The sequence below is a fragment of the Amyelois transitella genome, chromosome 16 (genome assembly GCF_032362555.1).
Source record: "Amyelois transitella isolate CPQ chromosome 16, ilAmyTran1.1, whole genome shotgun sequence".
Lineage (NCBI taxonomy): Eukaryota > Metazoa > Arthropoda > Insecta > Lepidoptera > Pyralidae > Amyelois > Amyelois transitella.
This window is the reverse complement of record NC_083519.1, coordinates 4,143,059-4,168,402: the sequence shown is the minus strand read 5'-3', so window position 1 is coordinate 4,168,402 and position 25,344 is coordinate 4,143,059. Positions and strand designations below refer to the sequence as shown.

The following is a 25,344-nucleotide window of genomic DNA, read 5'->3' as shown; positions in this document are numbered from 1 at the left end:
TTGATCCGATATTGTTGGCTCTATCTACTCCGTAGTATGTATGAATGTATCATTTAATACCTATAAAAAAAAACATATATATGATTGAAACACACAGCCACATTCAGCTGTTTGGCTTAATAGTGATAGGTTGCTAGCCCATCGCCACAAAGAAGAAGCCCAAGTTTATAAACCTATCCCTTAGTCGTCTTTAAGATATCCATGTGAATGGGAGGGAACGAAATGGAGTAATTCTATTCTTTTTATTATTGGTACCGGCAACCACAGGACACCAAAAAATTACTTTAATTAAAAATACTTGTTTACCGTGTGGCTCCCGGCACCAATACAAAAAAGAATAGGACCACTCCATCTCTTTCCCATGGATGTCGTAAAAGGCGACTGAGGGATAGGCTTACAAACTTCGAATTCTTTTTTAGGCGATGGGCTAGCAACTTGTCACTAGTTGAATCTCAATTCTATCGTTAAGCCAAATAGCTGAACGTGGCCATTCAGTCTTTTCAAGACTGTTGGCTCTGTCTACCCCGCAAGGGATATAGACGTGACCATAGGTATGTATGTACTTGTTTGAATAGGAATTGTCTAATAGTGGAAAGAGGTAGTCTCTGCCTCCGGGAAAGAGGCGTGATTTTATGTTTGTATAAATACTTACCAAAGGTTTGATTTGCGAATTGCGATATACATACAATGTATGCAAGCGAAGCCCGAGGGAGAAGTTACATAAATAGAAATTTAAGAGTACACATAATTTAGTAAAGTATCAATGTTAAATTTTCATTTAAGTATTACTCTCCTATTATTTACTCGGCTGGTTTAAATGACTGACTAACATAAGAAAAGATTAATGAAATCACAATCATAGGCCTAAAACTTGTGTCTACAATCGTATTCAGAAAAATGAATCATGAAATGTCAATGCCAATCTCACTCACGTCACTGTCAGATAGCTCGCAAGTACTCGCAACACAAAACTGTTTGTTTTGTTAAAATTTGAGGTTATAATAAAGAAAAATTAAAATTGATTGCAAAGTTAAGTGCAAAATAAGACATTTTTTATGATGTTTGTTATAAAATTAAGACCTTTCTACAAAATATGTGACAAAGTGATGATACGTAATTTACGTTCATCGAGATTAGGGAAGAATGGAGCAAACCCAGGTCTCGATAAAAGGTTGAATGCATTTAGACAGGAGGGACTCCGTATGGAAGACGATGACGCCGAGGAATTCATTGAGCAGTCGGAGTTAGACGTTTACAATGTATGTATTATCTATTTCTTCTCTCTGAAGTAAGAACTAGTTAAAATCTTCTATATTGCTTAAACTAACGAACTACTTTCACAGCAGCCTCGTGAATAATAATGATATAAGTATTGGTCAAAACAAATTAAACCAAGGTTTGCAATTTAAAAAAATCACACACTTAATTTAATGGTGAATTTTGATATTTTAGGTTGGTGAAGCGTACAATGAGCATATGAATGAAACTCTCATAGGAAAGTATGAGTTACGGCATCAAATAATCAAAGAAAAGTACTTCAAAGAGAACATGCCAAACCTGTTGACCTGGAGTGAGAAGGAACAGATCAGACATTTGGCGACGACTGAGCCTGACGAGTGGACTCCAGAAAGGATAGCAGAGAGCTTTCCTGTTACTGTTCCAGTTGTGAAGGTATAATTTTTGTTTTATCATGGCTTTCTGCAGTATCATTGTTGTTTTATCTATGATGGATTTCCTTACAACAATTACTTAGAGTCCTGCACTGGTTGACATTCTGTCAGGTTTTTTATTGATATAACTGTTGTTGCCATTTAGTTAGTATTTTGTACATAACATTGTGGACCTAAGATTGATCAATTAGTGGCCTAAAGATAGATATCTTTATTTGTGCATTTAGTCCAAGTACTCATTTTTCAAAAATATTTATTTCAGAAATTACTGAAGTACCCATGGAAACCAGCTACTGAACAACGTATTGCAAGGCATGATGCTTCCGTGATGAGAAACTGGAAAGAACTAAAAGAGGGCACATTTGATATACCAAAAGATATAAGGCAACACTTTTTAAAGTTCTCAGATAGAAAAATTCCACCCCTGAACAAAAAGTCTATCAAAATAGAAGTAAAACAACACGAAAAATATGGAGAATTTGAGAGTATTGTACGAAGATGTGCAGCTCAAGAACAATCAAAAAATAATAAAAACCTTGATCAGACTGTACAGGTAGGCAGTGCAGACAGTCAGGAAAATAAAAGTAAAACTAGTACTTCTGCTAGAAAAGAATTGAAAAGAGTAACCTTAGATGAATTGACAGAAAGAATTAAAAAACGAATGGATCAGGGAAGTGATATAAATTTACCAGATAAAATAATTTTAGAAACTGTAAATTCAAATCAAACTTTAACTTCATCAGTTTCTAATAATGAAATAGAATTATTCAATGAAGAATCACAAAACAATCAAGTAAGTGAATATATAGTAAAGAAAGATGACCCATCAGCTATTATGGAATATCCAGAAAGAATACGAATTCCAAAGAAAGCATACAAAAAAGGGGCAACTTACAAAGTTAATGATTGCTTCTATGACCATGATGGCAAGTTCCTGTATAGAGTTTTAGGAATGTAACATATATTTCATAGGTAGTGTAAATAAAACTATATAAATATTATAGCCTTATGTATTTTTTATAAAACTTAAACACAGTTTCACCCTCCATAAAAATGTTGTTGATAGTTTGATGATAAAAATAAAACATTTAAAAATTACCTTAACTTTCAAGCAAAATTCATCCAATCAAAACTAGGGTTCCTCTGTCTTTCATACGATTATTGTGAAACAATCTGATGAGAATTGCACAGTAAATTAATTGCACATTGTGAAAATAAAATGAGATTGACCTTAATTATCATCATATTATGTACATTACAAAAATACATTTGAATGACTATCACGTTGTACATTTTATTTGGAACAAAAATTATGGCTTTAAAATGATCACTTGATGCAATAAGCTATGATGGCTTTTCTAAATATAGGTATGTGCACTACGTATTCTAGGGATTGCAAATGCATGAAATAAAAATCAATTTTGTGAGCTTGTATAGCGTTCATGCCGTGCCATACATACTTTGAAAATTAGTAAAATTCATTGCATTAGGATTAATTAAAATACACAATAAAATTCCAAAATTCGCATACGCTATTGTTAATCAATAAATAATTACCAAACTTAATTGTAAAGCTTTTGATATTTCGAAAAACACTAATTTACATGGATTATTGGTTAGAATAGTATCATGAGTATCATATTTCTTCATTGTCAAGTTGAAATACCTATTATATGTTTATACATGATAAATACTCATAAAAGATTTTTTTTTGTGAAACTTCGTACATGTGGCAACATATTATGTTATGTTGACAATTAACACAAATACATGTTACAATAGAAAATGTCTTAGGCCTATTTACCTAAATCATTTAAGCAACTATATGAAATTCTATTATAGCCCTTTAAAAGAACTTAATGTCAAAAATTATAAGCGATAAAAATAATTAAAGTTGCCATAAACAAAATGTGGTCGTTACATACTTAACCATCGCAATTTTACGTTAACAATTAGAAAATATGATTGTATCATATTCATTAAGATTGACACATAATTAAATACTGTCCGGTTTAGGCAGTCACACTATCTTCCGCAGAAAATTCCGTTATATTTTTATTTCACAAAAATAAAACATAAAATATTTTTCTTTGAAATGCCTTACATATTGGGTAAGAACAATAAAATTTTGTTTCGCATAAATAAAGAAGATGATGCGACTGCGAACGCACACAACATTCGTTTACGAATTCAACGCGTCACTTATCAGTAATTCACACAAATTTACTTGCATACAGCCAACCTGGCTTAACCTACGCTATACAACATAATATGTACACTCGTGTTTCGTGAAATTCCTATACATGACACTTTAGCACCCGCATCCCTAAACTAATGGATATGCCAAAATTATTAGTGATGAATACATACACACATTTAAGAATTGTTATTCGTTATAGAATATCACATTCGGGCTTAGTCCTTTAGGGCGTCATCTTCATTTCTGCTGGCATTCTAAGCGGTTGCATCCCCTGAGAGGCGTTAGAGTTCCGCCTTTTTCCTGGACTGGATAAATCAGTTAATAACATGGAGCTTCTCCCGTGTGGCCACCGTGACCCTTTTACAGGGGAAACTCAGGTGAATCCGACTCGGATCATGGTAATTCAGTTGCCAGATACACTTTCAAGTTCTTAGGGTGTCTTAAGTCCTAAGTAACCAGAGAAGCTTAAAAAAAACCTGCGTGAACTAAAACTAACGATATTACCAAAAACAGAGATGTTATATTGTCAAAACTTGTAGTAAAAATAGTTTAAAATTACACTGATCCCGATCAATGGACGGGCTAAATTTATTGGGTGATCCATTATTTCCCGAAATCTTTTGGACGGCGGCATAAAGAAAGAGCCTTAGAAGGAATAATATTTCTTTTTTTTTCAAAATATTTTTGTTATTATATAGAAATCCACACAAGAGTTCATAATTTTTGTGTAAAGAATGGTAATATAACATGCTTTAAACATTTTTATAAGTTTCAAACGCCGTCAAACTACTTTTTTTGCTATACATCACATTAGGAAAAATACTACAATCACAATTTGAATATGAATCTTAAACCTAATTATTCATTATTATTATTCAATGATTTGTAAAATTGGAACATTTAAAATAGCAAATAGACATTGTTATGGGCATTTTTAAACAAAGATTGTGCTTTTAAAAACATCATCAAGAATAAACATTTTTTATACTGTTTTTTATTTATTTATTCAACTGCTACGTTTAGCCACTTTAATGTTGGCAACATTTCCATTGGCAAATTCGAGGTTTCTGGCATTTATCTCAGTTTGTTCCTCCTTTACAAGATCCAGTAGTGATATAGAAAGTTTATAACTCATGTAAGACTTCCCGGTTCAACATTCGCCCAAGATCTAACCCTCATACTGAACACTCGCGTCAACTTCACTCCGCTCTCACTCTTCGGCGGCTATCTTCAGCCTCTTGAAGTAATGCCGGCAACACACGGCCGTGGGCGAAGGCGGTAGGTCTTGAGGCCTTGCTTCGCGACCCAGTTGTTCTAAGGCCCTCGTGTATTCTCGTTGTAAGGCCACCATGTCAATATTGTTCTCGCCCATGGCCGCCATGGCGAGGAATAGGATGTCTCTGCGAAAAATGAGATAATTATAAAGCGGACTGTTGTGTTACTCACAAATAAGACATATGAATGTAAAGATATCTGTTCAATTTACCCCACAGATGTTTTGAAAAGAACCGCAGAATGTGATTTACAATTCCGGTAAATATCACTAGGCTGATTCCATTATACAGAACAAAACTAAGTTACTTACCCCTAAGTTACTTAGTTTTATTAGGAAAGGTTCCAAAATCGCAAATATCTCGTACAGATCTAGACACTATCTAACTGATAATTCCAAATGGCACATATCATCCAAGAGTTTTCAGCAACAAAACAAACCTGTAAAAAGAGTGATATCGCTTAGTAGCGGAGCTAGCTTCACGCCATGACGCTAATTTGTGAAGCGCGTCAGACAGATCGTTGCTCAGTAAACCGCTTTGTACGGCCAACACCACTCTGTACAAGATATAAATCAAGCATTAATACAAGACGACGTTATTAAGATTCCTAAATTACAAAAAAATCATCTTAAATACTTGGAATATAATTTGTATGGAATATGACGACGAGTCCACCTCTATTTCATCTTTCCAGTTGAACAGATGCTTTATTAGTCAACCATACGATGCCTTTTAAAGTTCAACTTAGTTGCAAGTCAATTGCAGATCTCATATGGCTTTTTCTATTTTAAGAAGGTTTTGGATATATTACAGCAGCAAAGATAAAAAATAATGCCCTGACCCCGTAGCATGGCACGCGCGACGCCTTATTTATCGCAACCAAAAAGTTTCGCTTTTTATTATGACTTGAAATGAGACAAGGACGGGCAGGAAACCAAAAAATATTTATGTAGTAGAAAAGCGTTTTGTTCGATCAGTAAAAAGCAGTACCAGAGTCAATAAAAATGATCGATACGCCTTCTAAAATACTCACGAATGTGTAGTGGACGCGTCTTGTTCGGTCAACAGCAACGCTTGCAGCGCCCGCGAGCGTTTGTGCTCCGCTCGCCGCTCGCGCCACGCTCGGTACAAGGCCGTGCCCGCTTCGGCGTGCAGGCGAGGCAGGTCCCAGTTGCAAATCACTCTGCAACCACCTGTGAAAATAACAAACATACATACATACATAAAATCACGCCTTTTTCCCGGAGGGGTAGGCAGAGACTACCTCTTTCCAATTGCCACGATCTCTGCATACTTCCTTCGCTTCATCCACATTCATAACTCTCTTCATATAAGCTCGGCGGTTTCGGAAAATAACAAAAATATTGTTAAATCTATATTTAACAGTCAGATTTTGGAATAAAAAGAAGGTTTACGTGTCAATTAAACTTCTGTAGATGCGCAGCTGGGACTGTAATCAGGAATACGTCACCATGAGAAAGGAGTACTGCTTCTAAAAGTAAATAAACTAAGATGAATATACCAACCAAGTTTATCAGGATCCACCAATGCGTCCGTGCTCTGATACTTGGCCTGGAAGTCGGGACATAGTAAATCCGGCAGATGGTTTTCTATGTTGGCGCGCTCCAGGAACCAAACGAGGTTCCAGTACACTATGGGGTGAGACTCTACGAACTCCGGCTCGGCTAAACACGCGTCTCCTTCTCTTCCTGATAATGGAAAGCGCATATATATAATCTTGGTTACATTTAGTGTTTATTCTGGAAAAGTAGAATGTGATTGTTTTTTAAATCTGAGTTGGTGAAAAGCAGGCAGCCGTCCTTTGAGTAATACATTGTAGGATGCAGTTCGTAACGGCCTGAGGGCAACATTTAATTTCAAAGCTACAGCACTATTAGAAATCCTTCTGGAATAATACTCACCTAAAATAGATTCGAATTCTTTCCTCAGAACTAGGGGGTTTAAATAAGGCACACTTAATATTTCTGCTTGAGTCTGACTGGTTCGGATTATCTGTAACAAGAAACGTAAAATTCTTATAATATTTTATGTTCCATTTGGGAACAACAACGAGGGAATAATTTGGTATAATAGTTTGGTTCCACAAAATTTCTTTCACAAGGAACGATTGTTTAAAATTATGATCGATAGTTCCATCATGAATCTGAACCATGATACCGACGAAACGACACGATCTTGACCACAAAACCATGAAAGCATTCGTTCACCTGTACAGACAGCAGCGGCACGGTGTGGCGGCCGCAGGCCGTGCAGCGCGTGTTGAGGTTGGAGTCGTCGGCGGCCCAGCCCGCCATGATGTCTTCGTCGTACAGCAGCGCTAAACATTGGTGGCATTGCGAGCACGAGGACATTTGGACTAGCACGCTGTAACTGCTCGATGAGAGCTCCTGTGAGGATAAGAATTTTGAAAATTATATACAAAATGTTTGTCCGAAACTGATTATTCCTTTAATCAGAGTTTCACTGAGCTACAAATTGGACACGGTTGATTCAATTACGTAAATTTAGGTAATATTAATGACACTCGAGGTATGATATGAATTAGTAACAAAGAGCTCCATTAGATACGAAAATAGTTGAAAGAATTGACTTATAACTTTCATATTATATTAAACCTATTGAATGTTTTAGAAGCGGCTTAACATTAGCACTTTATATTATATCACCCGTTTTTTTCTTTCCCCAATCCATTTTATACACTCCTTTTATATAAATTATGATGATTATAATGACATCTGTCAAATTCATACTTATTATTTTCTTAGTCGTTCCTACATCATTCTTTATCTGTCTCACTATTAAGATATATTTTAAGAAGTGTAAATTATTTTTCTGATTAAAGTTTAAACTTACAGCTTGTGCTGGGTAAAGGTTATCCGGTAAATGCGACAGTAGGGTAGCGAGCGACCCGCGCTCCATGGCGCACGCCAAGTCGGCGTCGCTTGAAGCGCGTCTGAACGCGTTGCCCGTCGCCCATTCTGCAAACAGAAATTTAATATAGGCCGTAAAATATAGCTTAATCTCGGTGACAGATGTGAATTGCATACATTTAATTATCTATCCTTTTTGCAACTAAGTCATATTTATAGTTTCATCCTGCTGTCACAGAGAACAAACTATATTCTACAGACTGCAACATGCTTGATAATCAGAAAAAAAACAGATCAAAAATGTTGCAAATAATTTTGAACAAAATGATCGAAAAACAATATAACTAGAGAAAAGTCATAAGACCTAAGTCGCGAGTCTTATTATTGACCTAAAAATCTCAAATTTTTAATTCTTGCCTTCAAAATGAAATTGGTTTAGACACGTACATAGTTTATTCACAATTATCTTTCACCACAATTACCTATTTCCCAAAAAAATTTGCATAGAATATTTGTCGACTACTCAGTGCGCTTATGGCATTCTCTAAAGAAGACCGTATAAAGATTCACCTAATTCGGATGCCTTATTTATTCATGAAAACATAAAATGATCTCACCATCCGGATTCATCTCCGACGAGCCATCCGTAGAATCTTCCTCCGTGATAAAACTGCTCAGCGCACTCGTAGCGTTCCCTATGGACACTTTGACAGGCGTCGAGTTAGCCGATATAACCTCCTTCATCTCGTCGAACTTCTTCGCCATACTGGTGGCGGCTGATTTGAGACTGCTAAGGCCACTTTGGAGTAGCTCATTCGATTTTTTACCAGCTATACTCGTGGGACTGGAAGGTTACATAAAATGTTACAAATTAATTTATCGTTCGATGTCGTGGATCTGACTTGACCAAATGTTCACTCATGGGTCATGTGTGGTTTATAGACACCGGATTCCTCTACAAAAAGAACACCATCAGGGGCTTATTCACAAATATGTACTGACAATGTTAATAATCTTCCCTCTCTAATCACTGAGGTTGACAGAGCTGGAAGATATTGACAACGTTCGTGAATAACTCCACAGGTCAAACGATGATGAGATATATGTAAAATGTACTCTCTCACTGCAATATAATTGCAGACAATAAAGTATGAGACTGGGTGCTCAACTAGACAAAAAGGAGGCATGGTTGAGGGACGTCAGGGGTGGTCTATGAAAAAAACTTTGTTAAGAAAAAATAAATTTTTAATCTGGTAAAAAAATGAATAAAACCATGCAATTGCTAATGAATATTTGAGACTTTTCGTATATTAATTTTGGTTTCATGAATAAGTGACAAAACTACAATGTCCACAGTTCATGCTATGTTTATTAAGAAACAAGATATATGATAAATAATAGCAGGATATACGTTAAAATAAAGAAAAATCAACTTTACACTAGTATTGTTTTTTTAATACTTTAGTATAATTATTTCCTACTTGATTGACTTTTAAATAGAACCCCAAGTTACACAGTTAACTTTTTCTTATAAATATCCATTAATGTAAAAAATGTACAAATACAATTCAAATCACTTTTGTTACTGATTAATTGACAAGAACGTAAGTCAATTAACGCAAAATTTGCATCAAAACTTTGAAAAAGGAGATTTAACTTTCAATTTAAATTATTCCACAGGACAGGCAAAAGTTACAAAGAAGCGGTAATTTACCTGAAGTAGCTCTCGATCATTGCTTTGCTTATTTTCATGTTCTCCTTTCGCAACGACAGGCGGGCAGGCGAATAGCGTCTAAGAAACAAACAGGCTAGCAGGCGTACGTGTGCGAACAAAAATGTGGCAATAAATCTTATGATATTGGCGAGATTGCATGCAATGAAACGATTACTTTGAATATTGAGCGTAATTTCTTGGTGGTTAAGTTTAGTGTGAATATTTTATTACCCAGTTCATATCTGATGCAACAGACATTTTCAGCGGAGCAAGACTGTCGCGGAATTATGAGAACCTTTGGGCCAGACATGAGATCAGGACATAGTTCAGTTTAAATAAAGACGGCATATACACATTTCTATTCTAAGTTTGGATAATTGTTAAGTTGACGTTATTGAAGAAAATGCTGCAGTGCAGTTTTTTTACCGCTTCTTCTGCATTGACGCGGAAGCGGCAGTAAACCTAATTTTAATTTACTTATTTGACGTCAACCAATGTTATGAAACCAACAGATTTGACAATTATTAAGTAATGTTGAAATATCCTAAATAAAAATGTATAAAATTTTTTAATTTGAATTTGACCCGAGTCAATTTTAATAAGTCTAATAGCTGCATACTAGTTCACCACATGTTTAAAATAGTTAATAATTACCATATTATGAAAATAGCAACACTGCGTTGGTTATGTCATTGTGTTGTTACAAGTCATACTGACTTAATTATATGTTAATTTCAATGGTAATATAACGACTCATGATCGTATGTATTGCATGCAATCTCCTTTTAAGTGCGTAAATTAATTGACAATAAAAAATGCTATTCTGTTCCATTTTTGTAAATTATTTTAAGTGCCAAATAGTGGCAATTAATATAGCCAGTGCAACCATTCATTTGCAAGTGATTTATTTCTTTTATTACTATGTACTACTTCTTGTAACTGTGTTAATTTCTCTACAATTAAGATATTACACACAAACAATAAAGTATTGATGAAACAGAAAGAGCATTAAAAAGTAAAATATAACAAACATTTATTGTGTTAGCTATGAACACCGTTATTATAAGCAAAATTTGTGCTCATTGTTTGATGAGATTCAAAATTATGATTAAAAAAACATATATATGTATGTCTAAAACTATACATGTAACATTACATTACTCATAGTATACTATAGCACATTCAATTACTCTAAGGGCAGATAATGTGCTCAATAGATGGCGATGGTGAATTTAGTAATAATATGTTTTGGTTGTATTAGCTTATTGATCAATTGTCCAAGTCGTAGCAAAATATGTGCCTAAGATTGCTTAATAGTAAAACAATATTATTAGGAACTTGCTATTTACAAAACATATTTTCTCAGTTTTAGGCCAATTAACTACATTTCCATGGTGAAATCATAATACGAGCTCACTAGCGCCATCTAGTCTTCAATTCATGCACCTCTAACTAATAAAAAGCAACATACCCGAAGCTATTCTTGAGTGTATTCCCGAGGCTAGCTAGACTCGAGGACACGGTTCCTCCGGGGGCCGTCTCGCTTCTGTGCAGTTTCCTGTCGGGAGGAAACTATCGAGGTCATCATGTTTCGATGGGACGCCGTACTAGCCTACTGTTAGAGGGCGACACTGTTATAAGGACGTTTCAGACATTTGTACATTTGTCTCTTTTAAATAAAATCGATATTCGATATCGTATATAAAAATATTTCTTTTTAAAAATTCAGTAAAAACTGCCGTCTTTTGGTCGCGTCGTAAAATCAAAATAGAAAAAAATACTTCTTTGGTTAAGGCTGAATAAAAATGTCTGGAATTACCTTAAACGGGAGTGGAATATTGAAGGAGGGTTCCACACTGAATGATGAATGTCAAAATCGCATAATGATGTTCGCACTATAGCGAATATTCACGCTTGTTTTAATTATAACAAAACAAGATAAATTATTCTGTTCCGTCATTATGCGTTTCTGACATTGCTAGATTTAACTAATGTAACTAACATCTACAGCAATGTAATGTCAAAAAATGTCGAATCAAATTGGTGCAAGTTTTTCTAAGTTACGCTTGCTAGAACATGGCATTACTCGATCCAGCCAAATTTTATCAACAAACATAAAATAAAGATAAAAACAATTGAACGGATTACACTGAACTTTAGTGTACCAAATAAAATAAACATCCACTAAAGAGGGGCAATTTGAAATTCGAACTCGGGTAGCAACTAATAAGGAATGTTTATACCCTGTAGTCTCCGGCGCTTCATCCTGGAACGAGCCCCGCCTGTGGAACAGCTTCGGGCTGACGCTGAACTCGTGGCGCGGCGCGGGCGGCGGCGAGGCCGGCGGCGGGGAGGGCGGCGGCGGGCGGGGCGCGGGGGGCGCGGCGGCGCTCAGCGCGCCCAGCGGGTCGTCCGCCAGCACCGGCGTGCGGGGGGACACTCTGCGGGGGGCGCGACAATATTCATATATACATACAGACAGATTACATTGAGTTAGCCTGAATGTAAGTAAAGAGACTTGCGTCACGAGATACTAACCAAGACCCAGGCCATCAGAGTAAATTCGTTTCACATCATGCCCTGACCGGGATTCAAACCCGAGAGCTCCAGTGTCACAGACAAGCGCACTAACGCTGCGCCAAAGGCCGGTTTGTTTTTTTAATTTTTTTTTCACAGGTCATATACTGACTTAATCTTCTTGAAGTATCACGTATATAATTAATAAAGTCTGGAGTAAGACGTAGGAACCTTTCGGGATGAAAGGTTCCTATGTCTTACTCCAGACTGATAAAAACTATAGTTCCCATAGGCTTTGCGAAAACCTGTCTTATTTTGTAGATGGCACAAAATAAAAAGTAAAATTCTCGCCTGTAGATTCTACTTAATTTTTAATAAATAGTGTAGGTGGCTCTTATAATTAATGATTAAACGAACTTACCTAGTGAAGTTCTATCATAATTATGCGAAGTGTTTCGTCCGAAGAGATTAGCAAGATTATGGTTTGTTTACACATGTAGTTACACATGACATGTGCCGCCACAGCAGTGAATATTTGAGGTAGTCAAAAAAAAAAAAAAAATATTGAACAAAATGTGGGTAGGACGCGCTATTCGCTTGGCTGCCAACTTCTTATTTCATACTCATTTAGTTCAGGTATGGAGCATGGATGTTTCACGATTCTTTGGGGATATGGGTTGGGTGGGTTGCTAATCTCTTCGGACGAAACACTTCGCATAATTATGATAGAACTTCACTAGGTAAGTTCGTTTAATCATTAATTATGCTCGTGTTTCGTCCTCAAGATTAGCAAGATTATGGTTTGTTTACACATGTAGACGTTGAGAGAAGAAGCGTGAACATCCACATATCACAGATATATCTATGATACATGTAATGAATGTTTATAAAATAAACTGAACTGCAAAATGAAGGCATTTATTATTATTTTTTAGAGAAAACAGTAAGTGTAACAATTAAATAAAGAGTAACATTTAATGTAAGTACAACAATCAATGTGGGTACTCTTTCATAAATTTAACTATTATTTAAAGAATTCTTACAATGCTCTTAGCAAATTGATCATTACTCATATTATCTCTGATAGAACGATTATAAAATTTTATAAACGTATTTGAGGTTCCACTCCAACCTGCGGTCTTTCTTATTAAATCTAAATTTATTCCGAGTTTCATGGCCTTAGAAGTAGCAGCATGCCTAGTGCTGTGTGCCGTGAACAAAGATACGTCAATGCCACTACTTTTAAGTGCGTCTTTTATCCACCTGCATAACGTTTGCGAGGTAACAGGTTTGTATGGTCTTTTCAGACTTATAAATAAATTTTGAATATTCCCACGTAAGTCCTTTGTTATTTCTATATAAGAACAAAGTGTTTTAGCTGGGCAAATTTCTAGTCTATCTAAAAAATATGGTATGACTAATACTGGTTGTAGTACGCCAGGGCGAGAAGTTTTAATAAAATCGGGTATTTTTACCAAAATTTCACTATTACGCATATCGATATTGTGAATATAAATTTTCGACAAAGTTTGTGCCCTATGAGCCGTGATTAGGGCAAGTATAGTTAATTTTTTAGAAATTTTCTCTAATGACAAAGACTCATTCGGGTACCAAGTGGATATTTATCCATTTGGTCTAAAACTTGTGAAGTATCCCAAGTAAGATTGTACTTGGGCTGAGGAGGACGCAATTTAAATATTCCTCTAAAGGAACGACGGATGCTATCATCGCCGCAGATATTTTCTCCAAAAATTAATTTTAGCGCTGATCTGCAGCTATTGAGCGTGCTATATTGTGCACCTAATTCATATAAATCAGTAAGGAATAAAGGATATTCGTGATATCAGCATGGTAAATATCTAAGTTATTTTTCATGCAATATAAATACCATTTTTTAATATAGGTATTCTATTGTTTAATTGAATTTGACGAAAGTGAAGCTATCATTATTTTGATGGTAGGAGCAGGAATATTTCTTCCTAGAAGCGCTGACCGGATAATAGCCCTGCAACCAGGGTAATCTGGTGATGCATGTTGCGAGGGCTGGAATGAGATAAAATTAAATTATCACCACATCTGAATATTATTGGTTCAGTTTGAAAAAGGCTCCTAAATAATGGAAACCACGGTTGTGTGGGCCAATGAGGAACAATTAAGATTCCTTTGGCCTTATTACATATAATTTTACGAAGAGTTTTAAGAATCATGGCAAATGGAGGAAATCCATAAAAAAATATATGTATTTGACCAAGATATTGTAAAAGCGTTAAAAAAATATATTTATTGCATTTAGCATTAATTCTGCTTGCAAAAATATCAACTTCTGGGAGTCCCCAACTATCAACTATTTGAAGAAAAGCCCAATCTGCGAGTTCCCATTCTATATCAGGATGCGGTTTTCTAGATTCCGCATCAGCAATGTTATTAGCCGAGGAATTGATGTATGATGCATAAACATGGATTTGTCGCATTTCACACCATTGCCATAATTCCTTTGTGATTTGCGTAAGATGAGGGAATTGAATTCCACCCATTCGATTTATATACGAAATAGCGGTTGTATTATCAATCCTTAAAAGAATTTGAACATCATAACAATATTTTGCAAAGGTCTTAAGGCCAAGGAATGCGGCTAAGATCTCTAAATAGTTAATGTGTCTATTTTGTTCATCTGCGCTCCAAGGGCCGCTGGCAGTATTTTTACCACATGCGGCACCCCACCCTGTAGTTGAGGCATCCGTAAAAATCTCTAATTCGAAGACCTCGTCCTTGATTTTACATTTTGGGTGCCTAATAGTTCTAGGCCACCAAGTAAAATCCTTATTTAATGATTTTGGTAAGGTCATATATTTATCGTAATCTGTATCAGGTTGTAAATTTAAGAATTTGCATCTTTCAAACTCTTTTGTGTAAAGCCAGCTATACTCGACAGCAGGACTGGCAGATACCAGCAAACCTAGTAAGCTAGCGAAGTCTCTTATCTTACAACGATTTAATTTAATGAATTTTTCTAGTTCTTTTTTAATTCTATTTATTTTTTCTGAAGGTATACTAATTTCCAATTGCTTAGAGTCTAATATAAACCCCAAAAATCTACTTGATGTGCTTGGTTTAAGAACACTTTTCGTTTATTACCCAACCTAGTGAGGTTAAAAGTTTTATAGTTTTTGACAAACAAGATTCATAGGTATCTCCAATTAAAAAAATATCATCTAAATAAATAATTGAAATGTACCCGCATTGTCTAAGGAGTTTAACAATGGGTTTCATAATTTTTGTAAAAACAAATGGAGCAGTGTTAAGGCCAAAAGGCAAAACGTTGAACTCGTACAGTTGATTGTTTAAGGAAAATCGAAGGTACTTTCTCGAATTTTGATGGATTTTTATAAAAAAATAGGCATCTTTTATGTCAACTGTACTCATAAAACAATCTTTCGAGATAAGTTTTACAGCTGTCCTTAAATCTTCTAATTTGAAGTGACAAGTATTAATATATTTATTAAGTTGTTTAAGGTTTAGTATAAATCTCATTTTTCCATTTGGTTTTGGTATTAAAAATACCTTTGAAATAAATTGACCTTCGCAGGGTTCACATGTAGATATTGCTTCAATAGATAAAAGGTTATGAACGGCTTTTGCGAAATATTTTTTCTCAGTACTAGAAGGCAATGTCGTTCGTTGATACAACACTGTCTGAACTGGTGGTTCAATGAAAGGTATTTCATAACCTTTTATCCATGATAAGACGGTAGGATCGTTGGTCAAACATTTCCATTGGCAGTAGAAATGAGGAAGTCTACCGGCATATTTTACCGAATTTAGCGGTGGTTGTGTCTCGACGCTCGCTGCGATGTCCTCGACGAGCTGGCGCGCTGAAGCTTCGTCCGCCGCTCCGGCGCAGTCTCCTGGGGTCTTTGTGATGTTGATATAGTCCCCCGACGATTCGGGGGTGCTTTCACGTTTTTTGAAGAGAAATTAGCTGCTTTTCTTGTAGGTTGCTTGACAGGAACTGGCTTAAGTTCAGCACTAGATTTATTTATAGCCTTAGCGGCTTTTAAAGTTTCGGCCAAGTCATTACCGAATAAAAACTTATCTATTTTAGTATTTTCTATTTGTTCTTTCATATCTTTCTTAAGAGTGCTCAGAATAAATCCCTTCCTTGTAACAGAATCATTGTGTTGACAGTCACACAGTAACCGACAAACATCCATTAAATTTTTTAGTATTTCCGAGTTAGAATCTTTCTTGTTAATTAATTGAGTTATGATTATACTGAGACCCGCAATAGCACCAGCTAATTGTTTTTGTTTGTATTCCATAGCTTTAGTTCTTTTTGCAACTACTATAGGTATAGCGCCCTTTATTTCAGGATTAATGGCTGGTGCATCAATAAGAGTACAATTACTCGGTATGTGGAATTTTTCGAGCAACTCCTTGCGGGTTTCCCTTGATAACCCTTGTGTTGCGATATGCTCAAGTCGAACGGCCAGGTCTTTTTGAATATCTTTACCATATGTGGTAGCTGCCGTGGGATCTTCTCCAAGAATTTCCAAAATAGAACTATCTAGTTCTATAAGATTCTCATCGAGAATCTCCGTATTAGCAGTAGGAGGACAGGTCAACGGTAACATCTCTTTTTCGGCGACGAGATTACCCCTACATGGGCTGGGTGAACGGCTGTGAAGCCGTGGGATGTCAATGACATCAACGGGAACTTGCTGGATTCCGCCTGAAAAATTAATTTTATGCCGTTAAATGCTACTGCCGTTAATTACACGTTGCATTATTGCAAGTGGGTACTTGGGTAACAACAATGTTGTAAACCCGAAATGAACGGTAAAAAACCACATGTGCAATAGAAGGCATTACTATATAGTGGGTAGATATAACTCTGTTATTTGTTATACCGAAAAACCCAGTAATGCGATATCCTACAGATGAAGGATTCCCGACGCAGGTCCTTGAATAGCAGCGTGGAATTAAGAAACATTACTGTCTTGTGGGTAGATATAACTCAGATAAGTTGTTATATCGCAAACCCAGTAATGCATAGCTTCTAACAGCAGGTCAAACAATTACTGTTGGTGTGTAGGTATAACTCTGATTTATTTGTTATACCGCAAACACAGGGGAAGCTATTTTAAGCACAATAAAGTTTAATCCTAGGTACCTTCTAGGTTTTCCGGTGACTGCGCACGGCTCCGAGCTGGTGAAGAAACCGCCAATTCTGATGACGATGAACATGATAAAGAACTTTCTTCAATTATCCGACGACGTTTACGATCATTGACTTTCTTTTCTAAATTTTTCACTTTTTTAAGTAATTTTTTCAATTCGACAGAATCACTATTGAAACGTTTTCGAGAAGACATAATTAAGAAATTAAGAATTAAGAAATTAAGAAATAATTTATAAAAAGCGCGACGTGCTGTGGCGGAGCACTGAATGTGAATGAGTATGAAATAAGAAGTTGGCAGCCAAGCGAATAGCGCGTCCTACCCACATTTTGTTCAATATTTTTTTTTTTTTTTTGACTACCTCAAATATTCACTGCTGTGGCGGCACATGTCATGTGTAACTACATGTGTAAACAAACCATAATCTTGCTAATCTTGAGGACGAAACACGAGCATAAATAATGTGAATTTGCGCGTGTAGATATCGCGTTAATACGCGCTAGCGAAGTTGCGGCTAAAAGCTAATATACAAATAACTTACTTCAAAGGCGACCCTCTGATCGGGTCTAATGACTCCGTCGCAGCAGCTTCTTTATCTGGCTCTTCGGGAAAACTGAGCGTTCTACTACACCGTGATTTTGGGTTAGATGATCCTGTAAATGATATTCTAGATAATTATTCATGCTATCAGAAATCGTTATCATATTGTTCAAATTTGACCTTCCAATCATGGGTATCTTCAAGTAATCTTTTTTACGCCTCCTAAAGTCTTTTGCCAGAAGCGCCCTTTTGGGAGACAGGGCCTGAGCCAAATTTGACCTTCCAATCATGGGTATCTTCAGGTAATCTTTTTTACGCCTCCTAAAGTCTTTTGCCAGAAGCGCCCTTTTGGGAGACAGGGCCTGAGCCAAATTTGACCTTCCAATCATGGGTATCTTCAGGTAATCTTTTTTACGCCTCCTAAAGTCTTTTGCCAGAAGCGCCCTTTTGGGAGACAGGGCCTGAGCCAGGAACTATAAACAAGATCAGAAGTTTCATCAACGCGACTACTTTTATTAAGCCATCGCTTTACCGAATACTCTTTTTAGATATGTAGGTATTTTTCCATCAAACTTAATCAATAGCTTTTAAATATAATATATTAAAGGAAATATAAAAAATTGTGTAACATACCAGCTGAAAACGATAGCCTCTGTAGATTCTGCAATATTTGCGCGTCTCCAGCGAAACTCTCCGATCGTTTTAGTATGCGCAAATCTGACGGACTATCTGGACTTGCGTGGATTGTCTAAAAACAAACCAGTTTTGGTCATTTTAGAAATTTCTGCAATTATTGCTTTAAGACGTTTTATTTTACTCAGTCATAATCAACTTTAAAAATGAGAACGGAATATAAAAATTAATACTGAGAACTACCTTTACAACAGACTTACTTAGTACCTGTTTGTTAAGACAATAAAATTAAGAAGGCTTGTAGGTACATATGGTTGTATAACAATAATTACCTGTATTTTTTCCGTCATCGTCAAAGGCGGAGTTGGCGGCCTCTCTTCGTTTCCTAAGGAATTGCTTCGTGGCCTTGTCTTATCACTTAAATCGGGATTTGAGGGTTGACCTAAAATAATCAACATACATTTTAGTTCATTTTCGTTTTGAAATTTCCGTCAACGTTTTTTTATAATAAGATTCTCTTTGGACCGTGAAGTCATTCAGTTGTCAGATTTTTGAACAAAATAACAAACTTCTTATTTTTTAAGTAGGTATGTTCTCTACATGCGAGTAATTTGTCTTTCAGAGAAAAACATTTCTTTAAACACTATCTAACTCTACTTTGTTCGATAAAAAACGCAAAAATTTCTAATCAGAATGTGATTGTGGAATTTGGTATACATAAATTAAACTTGCAGCAGCACGTATCGTAAGTTTTCCTTCATTTAAGTAACTGGCGCCAACATTGGCAGTTCTGTTATATTTCTGATCAAGCTATATATGTATAATGTTTACCGGTGATGAGAATGCCTGCCGCGGTGGAGATGCTGGCGGCGTGCGGTCGCGTGGCGGCGGCCGAAGACCGAATGATGTTGCCGCGGCGGCACAGAGCCTCGAACGCTGTGGAACGACCCGACGCGGAACGACCTGCGAATTCAAAAAAGAACACTGTTTGAATACTGGCTGAAAAAAGAAAATGTTTTCAAATTTAATGATTCTAAAATGGAATCATTTGCGTTCGTCCAGACGAGAAACGGAGGCTAGCGAAACCCCTTTATTTTGCATTCGTTGACCCGGTATGTATGCACACAACTTTACAAGTAAGGAAAGTTAAAAATGTTGTACCTAATGGCAGAAAATATGAATAGTTTTTTACACTATCACAGCACGGTACTCTGTTCGTTTATAAAATGTTACATAAGAATACGTTAAGTCTGTTAGCACACAGTCACATATGGTTAAAAAAACATACGCGATGACTAACAGATTTCGATTTTTTTTTTATATTTATTAAAAAGGTCCCTCTCCTGATAGGTGAGGGTTTAACCAGGACTGGATAAAGCCTGGAGGAATGGATAAATCATTAAACAATTTAATTCAAAAAAACATAGGATAAAATGAATTCAGGCTTTAATTTAATTAATTTTGAAATTGAAAAGGAATATTACCTGAGTCTAAGCTAGTTCGAGACTGCGCCGGCTCGCTGGCCATGTTGGCCAACGCGGCCAATTCACCGCCTTCGCCGACCGCCGCCGCCGAACGAACCCGGGGAAGGGTTCCACCTGCGAACCAAACAATCATATTTACATACATAAAAAATCACGCGTTTATCCCTCGCTAGAAAGAGACAACAGTTTTAAAAACACTGCAAGGTCGTAAACAGTTGTATGGCTTAATGATAGAATCGAGATTGAAAAATTGACAAGTTGCTAGCCCATCGCCTCAAAGAAGAATCTGAGTTCATTTTAAGCCATTCCCTTGGTTGCCTTTACAATCTGCAAGGGAAGAGAAGCACCTGGCACGCACAATGTTTTATTTCGCTACCAGACCAGCACGGAAAGGAGGTTAGTTTTACCCCGATGAAGCGGTATGTTCAGTAGCCGAGAACAGCTGCAACAAACAAACAAACACAACGTACCCCCAGTCGAGGAAGCGCCGGCAGCTCTAGCGGCTCTCTGCGCGCCCGCCTTGCGGAACAATGCGGCGCCCATCACGGCTATGCGGAGTTTGTTCCACAGTAATTGAGAACCGCTGAAAAAAAAACACGTAATTATAGTTAAAATAAATTATAAAGTGTGTAACTGTCCTTCTTTTATACCATATTTTGGGTGGTTTATTTCAATTTCTTGTTTAATAAAATTTCCGGGATTCAAAATAATTCGAATCCCGAAAGCAAGAAGCCGCCTCCATACTTTCTTAGCCAAAATATTAGTTTAGGTAATTATGCATCCGATTATTCGATCTCTAGTCATCACTCATAACATTTAAAAAAAGTCACTACCGCCCAATATATAGTATAAAAGAAGGACAGTTACACACTTTATAATTTATTTTAAGTATTTCATTTAATCTTTATATACTTTATAAATAATGCAGGAATGTATGCGCGCACGTAACATACCTTTATTTTATTTCGGACATTTCGAATCATGCAACCATAATCCGTGGTCACGTTTAATGCCTGTAGTATTTAAAATAGTATAAAGCAACGCTAAAGTTAAAAATAAGTCGTTCTTTATCCTCCTGGCGTTAGGGTTCATTACATCCTTTTAACTCTTAATAACATTGGATATTTCAAGGTCTCAACTTCTTCTTGGCTTTATTCCCGATTGCATTCTGACCTATCCGGAGAGAAGCCCAGGATACGCCTTTATAACCATGGATTCTGGATTGAATAAAACAGGTTTTTATGCGAAGCTTTTAGATACGAACCTGGGCATATCCTGTGGCCAGGCGGCTTCGAGCACACATCGGTTGTAATACCCGTATGTCAGGGCATTGGGCTGAAGACCGGCTCTCTTCATCAAGAACAGCAGTTGTACAGCCAACACCGGTAGAGAATGGATGCCGCAGAGTTGCATCATCACGCGGTAGCACACCTGATAATTATATACCAAATATATAGAATACATAAAAAGACAACTGTTCTCTGCCTACCCCTCCGGGAAAGAGGCGTGATTTTATGTATGTATAAAAAGACTGATATGCCACGCTGTTTGGTTTAATGATAGAATTGAGTTTCAAATATATTTTGCTAGCTCATCGCCTACAAGAGAAATCACAAGTTTATTAGCTATCCGTTAGCCACCTTTTAAGACATTCATGGGAAAGATATAGAGTGGTTCTAATAAAAATTGTATTCTAAACCACATTGCAATTAATGAAATCTAATTTGATAATTGCGTGAATTTATTATTTTTCTATTTTGCGTATCAAAACAAAAAAAAAAAATAAAAATCAAAATAAATGTTACCTCGTCGCAGGGCACCCTTAGTTTAGTGGCTCGTTCCAACAATTCGTACGCTGACCTCAAGGTCGCATGTTCTTTTCCACGGCTTAATGTGAGGCGGCACGGTAGAGATAGGAAGTACAGAGAGTAGCAAGCGCCTAGTATACACTTGGCCCATGTCTCTGGAGATAGGCAGGCTTTGCGGGCTAATCTGTGAAAGAGAGTGGATTTTAAAAAAGGAAAATTAAATAGAAAGATTTTGGGCTAACCCTGATTACGCGTATTAGTTTATTTTTATTAGCGCAAGAGGAGACGCGGCATAACAAATACTACAATTCTTTTTTTAAATGTCAATTCAACAAATTTTTTGTACTTTTTACATATTGATGACGAAGAAAGAAAAAGTGACATGACGTCACTTGTATATAAATGTATACCGAGCGAAGAGGTCACTGGTTATATATAAATATGTTGACCTATGAGCAGCAACTATGTAGCGAGCGTTAATTCACTCAATTCTATCATTAAGCCAAACAGCTGAACGTGGCCCATCAATCTTTTTAAGACTGTTGGCTCTGTCTAACCCGCAAGGGATATAGGCGTGATTATATGTATGTATGAATGTATGCTAACAATAACCCCCGCCATGTACATATATGTTTACCTCTGAGCCGCCGCTATCTCGTGCTTGGTGCGGCGCGCCATGGGCGAGGCGTCGGCCAGCGACTCCGCGGAGGCGAGCGTGGCGGCCGGCAACGCCTGTACAGTCCCGCTGCGAGCTCGGTTGCGACATTTCGCTACTAGAGCGACGTCCAATTCGAACTTCTCGTAGGAATACATCTCCTCTGAAAAAGAAAATACAACGTATAACTTTGGAAAGCTTGACTGACAGAAAATAGCCAACTTTAGGGCAAAATGTTGAAATAAGCAAAAATTTACTGCAATTTCACATGCGACACGGGACTTTTCGTATCGCTTACTTTTTTACAAAAAAATCAAATTATTATCGGATTCTAACTCGAGCGGGAAGTGTAAGTATTTTTAGGCTCTATTACCTAAACCAATAATGTAACAATAGCCTTACCAGGATCAGGCGGGTCCGGTGGTAACACAAACACCGTCCTCTCCGAGGAACTAGCGGCGTCACTTCCTAACAGCTGCTCGTCGTCGGCGGCCACTCTCTCTATGCACTCGTCAAAGAAACTCAGCCCTTGGTCGTCGCACACGAACGAGCGCTCTTCAATGAAGCGGGTGAACATTTGCGTGCGCATCATTAGTGCGAAGAAACGGTGTTGAGTCTGTAAATATATTAAATAAAATAAAAAAAAAAAACAAATATATAAACGTGCCCAATTATACAGATTGAGCTAGTCCCAAAATAAGTTCGAGACTTTTGAAAATTTATAAAGAGAATACAGACTTTTTCTTCATCATCATCATCTCTTATTTATGTCAATAATATTATGTATGTATATTTATTAACTTTTTTTAGTTTACCTATTCTACATTTGAGGCTCAAAAACAGTTTTAAATAAATGTATAATAGAATTTGTAATTTTGATATGGCTTATAAGCAGAGATCAGAATAGGTAGATTGAATTGGGGTCAATAAACTGAAACGTATATATTAATATGGACTTGGACATGCCTCCGAGATTGCGGGATTTGTAAATTATTAAGATTTTTTCCAGAATTTTTACAAGTGGGATGAAGAATATATTAGTGGTAGCTGTTTTCCCCCGACTTCTTTCACGTAAATTGTAGTCCTATGTTACCCGCGGACAATGTAGTTTACTGTAAGTGTAAGTACTGAAATGGAATCCCGGAAAAGAGGCTTATCCATGTTATGCTTTCTATGGTAATTCATGATGCAAGTACATAAAATCAATCTACCTATTCCGATCTCTGCTTATAAGACACAAATACTTTGTATAACTTACTTTATCCTTAGACCTGAGGAAGGCGTCCATCTGGAACAACGCTTGAGGGTCCGTGGTGCCCACCGTGGGGGCCTTCGTGATGGGGATCAGGTGGCTGCGGTACCCTTGCAGGGTCACCGCCATGAAACGAAGGAAGGCTTCTTGAATTTTCAGTTCTAGCGCGTGCTATAATAATAAACAGACAATACTTTCAATACAATTTGCGAGTTAGATATTAATAACAAGGAATCGCTATTTTTGTCTAAAGTGCTTAAAAAACTGAGCCTTTTTAAAGGTACATAGTTTTCAAGTGAGTCTTTGCTTTATTATTAGGTATTACTTTACGATTCGGCAGTTGACAGCCAAGTTTATGTATAAAAAAGATAAAATAGTGCGTTAAGTTTAGGTTTTTTTTTACAATCATACCTCTTTTTTCCTCCTTTGGAAATCCCTATCTAAACTCGTTGTGGGTTCACCGTTATACTTGCTTTCACTTGAATGATGTACAGGTGAAGCTGTGAAAACAAATTTATATAAAAACCTTACAAAAAAAACATGAATTTTATTCAATTAAATTGGAAAGAACAAAGCCTAAATTGAAAAAACAAAGTCTACATTTAAAAAGGTTTCGGTTTTTTTAAACAGAGCTAATTTATTCATTAATTAATATACGCCAATTATGACGTGGCGGTTCCAGTATTTGTCCCTATCCCTTAATCGCCTTTTTCGACATCCATAGGAAAGAGATGGCGTGGTCCTATTCTGTTTTCTATTGCTGCCGGGAACCACACGGCACTTTAAATTACCTGGTCGAATGTTTCCATATAATAATTCCAGCGTATGTTTTAGCGTTCTGGCTTGTCTTTTCGGCAGTAATTTAGTTGATATGTGCCGCTGTGATTCGCAAATCTGAAACAATATATTTTTATTATAATTGTAAGTATAAAAATAAAACACGTCTCATTTTCGGTAGGATAAGCAGAGACCACATCTTTTTACATGTCATGTAATTGTATACTCCTTTCGCTTCATCTACATTCATTCTTTACATGCAAGCTTATCCGTTTAAGGTACTCTTGTACTAAATTATCGCCAAAACGTCCCCGATTTTTAAATATATATTTGAAAAGATAAAAAATATGTCTTTCTAACATTAGTAAATAACTCATTTACCTAGATAACTATGATGGTTTTCAAAAAAAGTCTATGATCAGAAACACAGCCAGGATATAAGCTTAGATTGAATTAATTCTTCCTGTTGCCTTATTTAACTAAAATGCTACTTAAAATTGAATCTTACTGTGATGTTATTAGTGTCCAGATCAACACACGTCACGTCCGGTGGGGGTTCGAACAGATCGAAGAATCTCGAATCAACGCCTATTAGATACGGTAATGGCGCGTGTAGAACTTCTGCTAAACCTGTAAAATAATAAAACATTTATAAAACTTCTAAATCCTTTTAATAAAACGGAAATCAAAATAAAACTGGCTATATTATTACTACATGGTAAAGATTTACTATACAAGTGGTGTATATTCTG

The 25,344-nt window shown here is 36.5% G+C and overlaps 2 protein-coding genes across 5 annotated transcripts in view; one reads left to right on the top strand and one right to left on the bottom strand.

Annotated features, from left to right (window-relative positions):
- Positions 1 to 928: 928 nt before the first annotated feature.
- LOC106129689 (neugrin) lies at positions 929 to 2,967 on the top strand. Its single transcript, XM_013328333.2, has 3 exons — positions 929 to 1,259; positions 1,453 to 1,671; positions 1,933 to 2,967. The coding sequence occupies exons 1-3, from the start codon at positions 1,056 to 1,058 to the stop codon at positions 2,626 to 2,628; spliced, it is 1,119 nt and encodes a 372-aa protein (XP_013183787.2). The 5' UTR covers positions 929 to 1,055; the 3' UTR covers positions 2,629 to 2,967.
- The window catches only part of LOC106129688 (DENN domain-containing protein Crag), a 35,597-nt gene continuing 12,919 nt past the window's right edge, over positions 2,667 to 25,344 (bottom strand). Inside the window, exons 11-35 of one of the 4 annotated variants that reach the window (XM_013328329.2) lie at positions 25,101 to 25,222; positions 24,607 to 24,709; positions 24,227 to 24,315; positions 23,822 to 23,986; positions 22,966 to 23,179; positions 22,546 to 22,726; positions 21,906 to 22,092; positions 21,365 to 21,531; positions 20,571 to 20,683; positions 20,101 to 20,214; positions 19,448 to 19,579; positions 18,949 to 19,058; positions 18,617 to 18,731; positions 17,985 to 18,096; positions 11,993 to 12,190; positions 11,221 to 11,307; positions 9,750 to 9,827; positions 8,653 to 8,879; positions 8,019 to 8,143; positions 7,373 to 7,552; positions 7,067 to 7,157; positions 6,671 to 6,853; positions 6,178 to 6,337; positions 5,584 to 5,700; positions 2,667 to 5,270 (exon numbers count right to left, since the gene is read on the bottom strand). In XM_013328329.2, the coding sequence (XP_013183783.2) occupies positions 5,081 to 5,270; positions 5,584 to 5,700; positions 6,178 to 6,337; positions 6,671 to 6,853; positions 7,067 to 7,157; positions 7,373 to 7,552; positions 8,019 to 8,143; positions 8,653 to 8,879; positions 9,750 to 9,827; positions 11,221 to 11,307; positions 11,993 to 12,190; positions 17,985 to 18,096; positions 18,617 to 18,731; positions 18,949 to 19,058; positions 19,448 to 19,579; positions 20,101 to 20,214; positions 20,571 to 20,683; positions 21,365 to 21,531; positions 21,906 to 22,092; positions 22,546 to 22,726; positions 22,966 to 23,179; positions 23,822 to 23,986; positions 24,227 to 24,315; positions 24,607 to 24,709; positions 25,101 to 25,222 (3,560 nt within the window). In that variant the 3' untranslated portion in view covers positions 2,667 to 5,080. The remainder of the gene's footprint in view (positions 5,271 to 5,583; positions 5,701 to 6,177; positions 6,338 to 6,670; positions 6,854 to 7,066; positions 7,158 to 7,372; positions 7,553 to 8,018; positions 8,144 to 8,652; positions 8,880 to 9,749; positions 9,828 to 11,220; positions 11,308 to 11,992; positions 12,191 to 17,984; positions 18,097 to 18,616; positions 18,732 to 18,948; positions 19,059 to 19,447; positions 19,580 to 20,100; positions 20,215 to 20,570; positions 20,684 to 21,364; positions 21,532 to 21,905; positions 22,093 to 22,545; positions 22,727 to 22,965; positions 23,180 to 23,821; positions 23,987 to 24,226; positions 24,316 to 24,606; positions 24,710 to 25,100; positions 25,223 to 25,344) is intronic. The other 3 variants (XM_013328330.2, XM_013328332.2, XM_060948420.1) reach the window with 3 other exon arrangements.